A 5,583-nucleotide genomic window follows, 5' to 3' on the forward strand; every position below is an offset into this window, starting at 1 on the left:
AACACCTCTCGAAGAAAGTCCCATTCAATCCGATCATATGCCTTACTCATATCGGTTTTAACCGCCATCGAACAACGTTGACGGGCTGCTAAAGTACGGAGATAATAGAGAATCTCATGAGTGATGAGGACATTGTCGGAAATGGCTCTTCCGGGAACAAAGGCGGACTGGTGTCCCGAGATTAGGTCAGCCAGGAGAGGTTGTAGGCGCTTGGTGAGAATCTTCGCTATGATCTTGTAGTGAGTGGTGCACAAAGCGATAGGTCTATAGTCCGACACCCGTTTTGGCCCTACTATCTTCGGGATGAGTCTAACATGAGTCTCATTTTGCCGGCGGTGGAGCTCCCCTGAATTGAAGAAGGAGCGAATGTCATCAGATACATCTGGCCCAATAATGTCCCAAAAGGATTGGTAGAAACCCGCGGAAAAACCATCCGGACCCAGGGCTTTATCCACACTGATCGAGAAAACCGCCATTTTAATCTCATTATCAGTTGGGACAGCTGTAAGGGTCCGATTCATTTCCGTGGTCACCTTTGGTGAGAGAGCTTCCTGCACTACTCCCAAATCACCGCAAGACTGGGAGGAGAAGATGCCTTGATAAAATGCAGAGATTGTTTGAACTATTTGGGGTTCCTCATAGAAGGCGTTTCCATCATCATCTTCAATAACAAAAAATTTATTTTGAACTCTCCGGCCCCGAGTTACATCATGAAAGAAGCTTGAGTTTCTATCTCCGCTGTTCAACCATTGGATGCGGCTGCGTTGCCGCCAGAATTGCTCCTCCTCAAGATAAGCCTTTTCCAAGGTGTTTTGCAGGGAGGAGATGCGATCCTGATTTGGTGAACTATCTGAGACAGCAGCTTCAAGCTCCCTTTGCGTGGACTGAATAAGGGTTTTGCTGTTCAGATTCTGGATCTTTGTCCACTCCACGATATTCGTTCTGACTCTTCCTATCCTAGCGAGAATAGACTCACGGGGTTGCTCCTTCCAAGAATTCTCAACCAGAGCTTTTATCTCTGGTTTGTCTCTAAGTCTTCTATCAAAGCGAAAGACTCTTTTTTTCTTCTCAAGTAAATTGGAGTCAAAGAGAGTAACTACTGGCCGATGATCTGACCCCTCAAATCGGTGATACTCGCATCTGCCCATAGAGAACATCTCGTTCCAAGCCAAGTTGACCATAGCCCTATCAAGCCTGGATTGTATGAAGTGATTGTAGCGAGTACCACTCTCTCGTATATATAAATCAATTTTTGAAAATCCAACTTGTCAGTAAATCGGTCAAATCCAAAATGAATATTTTAAAATTAAATTTCTATCGCTCAAATTGGTTTAAACCATTGTAAAGTGGTTAAATTGATTTGAATGGATCACTATTAGTTTACATTGGTTAATCAAGTAATAATGTTAATATAAATCCATAATATATCTAATTTTTCAAAACAATATTATAATTAAATCCAAACTAAAATATCGAATATAAATATAAAACATCTAAAAAAATTAATGATTTATTAACGTCTCCTCTATGTCTTTTTTTTTTTTTTTTACCCTGATTTTAGGCCTCGGATAATCTCTTTCTATCCGTTAATTCTGTACAAACTCTTAGTTACCGCGTACTATCTTTTTTTTTTAACATTGATTACAAACTATTTCATATAACCGTTTCTATTGAGGGATATAAAAACCTTGAACCAATTTTCACAAATCCTAAAGGATCCAAGAAAACAAACAAAAGAAAAATGTAGAAAATGCAACATAAACATACATCTATACTATAGAGCATAATTACAAGGCACTATGGTGCTGCGAAAGGCGTGAGCTGAGAACCACAAAGGCAGAGAATAGCTTCCTTTTACAGAAAACATCTCTTTCCACAACTTACTCCGTCTCTGATACACAAGAACTTGCTTATGAGTAGCCAAGAACACATACTCACCCGTCTGACAAATCGGGAAGATTCCAGGTACCAATCCTTTGATACACCTCAAACTTATGCTATCAACAACACTCCAAACCTCACTCTCGTAATCTCTCATCTTCCAGATCTTCATCCACACATCAGACAGCTGAATCACAGACAAAAACCCATCCAACTCCAGGAGATAAACCCTATTCCCACCACAACTGATCTCATCAGGCAAAGAAACCTTTCTCCAAACATCGTGTTCAAGATCAAGCGCAAGCACATAACACAAACCGCTCATCAACCAATGAAGCTTCCCGTTAACAAACACAACCTGGTTCTTACTCATATGCGTGAAACCACCACAACCCTCCAACGCCGAAACAAACTTCCTCCACTTATTACTCTCCGAGTCAAACACCAAACAAACGAAACTCCCGTCAGGTCTATGCCCAAACGACCTATGGTAACCAGCCATCACCACATAGAAACCCTTCTTACTTACATCACACGCCAAACCAACGAGAGTCGCCTCCCCATCCGGATAAAACCTTGTCACGGGCCTCTCTCTACTCCTAGGCAACATCCTGAACTCTCTAGTCGAAGGGTTACAAACGTAATAAACACCCTTCTCAGGAACACTAGCGCAACACAACAATCCATTACACGAAGCTCTGATTCTCACTCTGTCTCTAAGAAACTCCAACGAGAACTCAGAGACGCCTCTGAGATTATCAACGCAGATCAAGGTGGAGGAGTCCGATACCTCGGCGACGAGCGTTTGCTCTTTTACAGAGACTTGATTGAAAAGGGTGACGAAGTAACCGTCGGAAGGTAACAAGCACCAAGCTTTGCAAACGGATTTGAACCTGAAGAGGGACTTAACGGGTAACCTAGCGAGGATCTGGAGGATCACCTCGTCGGGAAAGAGAGGGCCTTTAGGGTTGCCCATTACAGGATCGACGGAGAAGAGGGGTCTAGAGTGGTAAAGGAGTAAACTTTTCTCGTTCTTACCGCAATCAGAAAAGGTCTAGGCTTTGAAACGTCGTCGGAGGAGGGTTTGTGTGTTTTCGATTAACCCATTGATGGAATCGGGGTGAGAATCGGAGATCGGTGGGGAAAGAAATGGCGGAAATGGAGGAAGTGATGAATCGAATTGCGCGAGCGTTGAACAAGTGTATACGATGGAGAAGAAGATGAAGAAGAAGAGCGCGTGTTTCTGACTCGCTGGTAAGCAAGGACCAGATGCATCATCTTTACCGTTTTGTTTATCGTAGGCCCAAGGCCCATTATCTTAAATGAAATATTTTAAGCTGAATTTCGATCATTTTGAAATACCCAAACTAGGCCTGGGCATTTCGGGTATCGGTTCGGTTCGGTTCGGGTATTTCGGGTTTCGGGTAGTTCGGATAGGGGCTAGAGGATCCATTTAGTACTTGAGCTATTTTCGGTTCGGTTCGGTTCGGATAGTTTCGGGTTCGGTTCGGTTCGGATAGTAAATGTAGGAACCGAAAAATATCCATAAAAAATTCGGTTCTCATAATAATAATTTCTGCTATATTTATATTTTATATTTTTTTTTGAAAATTTCTTTTAGAAACCCACAATGAAGGTGCTCTAAAAATATTAACTCATGGAAAACACTATTTATCTTTTATGCGACCAATGGATGAATTTGAAAGCGTTTCATGGACTGAAGAACCACCAAAAAATGTCATGAGTCATGACCAAGGTAATTTAATTATGTATATATATATCTTATGTAGTTGCATACATTTTTGTAGGACAAAAAGGCTGTTTCAAGAAGAAGAAGATGGGGAATTGGTGTTCGTCATGATTCATGACTTGTTCTTCTTTATGATCAAATCAGTGGGCATCTTCTTTCTTTCTTTCTTTTTTTAATTAATATATAAACCGCTAGTCGGGAATACAAATTTGATCTGAACAAAATTTTATAAATCATACATCACAACACTAGCTTCGTTTGCCCACCATACCGATACGTTCCGCTAGAGCGCTCCGCAATCTTTAGAATATCATTGACCGTTCTCGACCGACGATGATGACCACTAAAGGGTGAGGTTTAACCTGGTTGGCTTTCTTACTCTTAGCTTTTCTTCTTATAGTTAGTATATTATCTGCTTTTTATTGACCATGTAAGACCATTTATCTACCCTTTTCTGTTTTACTATTTCCATCTTGTAGATTTCTCGATTCTGACCATTTTATCTATTTGTTGTTTGTCTCTACTAAATCGATAACAATTTTGTTGCATATTTAATAGGGTTCATATCCTCTTTCTCCTTTATTTGTCCCTCCTGAGCTACCTGACTTCTTCGCCAATCTCTTTTAAACTTTTGCGACGTATTGCTTTAGTTAAGAGATATTCAACATGTTTGTAAATACATTCTAATGCAATAAACAACAAAATTATGACTAGTAGTCTCACAAGTTATAATTTTTTTAATATGCTTTATGAATCGATCTGGTAAATTAAAGTGGACTTTTTCGTAGGGTCACTATATTGTTTAACCCAAATTTTGAATGTTTTCTGACTAATATTAAGGATAGTCGGATCGTTTGTTATTGGACTACTAAATAAACTTTCTGAACCGAAATTGAAATCCGTAATTTCTGTATAACTGTGATTTAATTTCATGGAAGACTCTCCAACCTCAAGTGTTATAGTATATTCCCAGGTTTTACCTACCAGATACCACAGTCATGCGTACTTTAATATCATCCGATTGGTACTCGACGTTATGCATCAATTCTCACTAAATATACGCTTACTAACTACTATCCCAACACCAAGATTTAGATTAGTCGTTATCCCGTATGTTGATTTAGATATGGTGGTATAAGTATAACTAGAACCTGATTATTTAAAAAAAAAAGATAGCCAAGGTTACCATGATTGCCATCCCTTAGTTTGATTTTCTTGTTTTTTTAACAAACCCTTAGAGCATGTTTATTGATGTATCTTAACAGCATCTCTTAGATTAAATGTGATTAAAAGAATTAAACCAAAAGGGAAAAAGAGAAAACACGTCTCTTAATTAAGAGCATTAAGACACAGTCGCTTAGGGGAACGTGTCACGCGTGAATTGTGCAGAAGAGAGGTGGAGATCGTGTTCCGTCTCATTTCTCGCGTCTGTTTCTCTTTCTCTCCGTTTTGATTCTCACCGAAGGCGACAAGGCGATTTCTCATCGTCTCGACGGTCACGTCTCTGTCGGTGGCTCTCGTGGACGAAGGAAGACGGTGGGTCTCATTCCGGTGCTTTCCTCCACCAAGGAAGCCGACGACGTCTCTATCGTGGTGGTTCTCTGAGGCGAAGAAGCGACCAGAGTGTTACTGGAGGGTCTGTAGTGGTGAATGCGGACGTTGTGGATGATGACGTGGCTCACCTGCTGGATCGTCAGGCACCAGTGGCCGGTGATCTCGACGTTCGTGCCTCTCCCATCGATGGTTTTGTAGCTTCCGACGATGAGCTCGTGTTTGAGTGTGATCCCCATGTCGCCGGAGAAGATGATCCAGAGAGGCTCTGGTTGTATCACATGTATTATTTTTTCTCTTTGTCTTGTGAATTCTTCGGCCTTGAGGACTTGAAGCCAGGCGAATTCAGGAAGGTGGACGCTTCACATCGCCTTTGACGCCTCAACACCTTCACGCCTCAA

The 5,583-nt window shown here is 41.0% G+C and overlaps 1 protein-coding gene across 1 annotated transcript; it reads right to left on the reverse strand.

The window, feature by feature from the left end:
- Positions 1 to 1,614: 1,614 nt before the first annotated feature.
- LOC106322847 (F-box protein At5g49610) lies at positions 1,615 to 3,105 on the reverse strand. Its single transcript, XM_013760990.1, has one exon. It carries the CDS (start codon positions 2,855 to 2,857, stop codon positions 1,775 to 1,777), a length of 1,083 nt encoding a protein of 360 aa, XP_013616444.1. The 5' UTR covers positions 2,858 to 3,105; the 3' UTR covers positions 1,615 to 1,774.
- Positions 3,106 to 5,583: the final 2,478 nt, after the last annotated feature.

The sequence above is a fragment of the Brassica oleracea genome, chromosome C2 (assembly GCF_000695525.1).
Source record: "Brassica oleracea var. oleracea cultivar TO1000 chromosome C2, BOL, whole genome shotgun sequence".
Classification (NCBI taxonomy): domain Eukaryota; kingdom Viridiplantae; phylum Streptophyta; class Magnoliopsida; order Brassicales; family Brassicaceae; genus Brassica; species Brassica oleracea.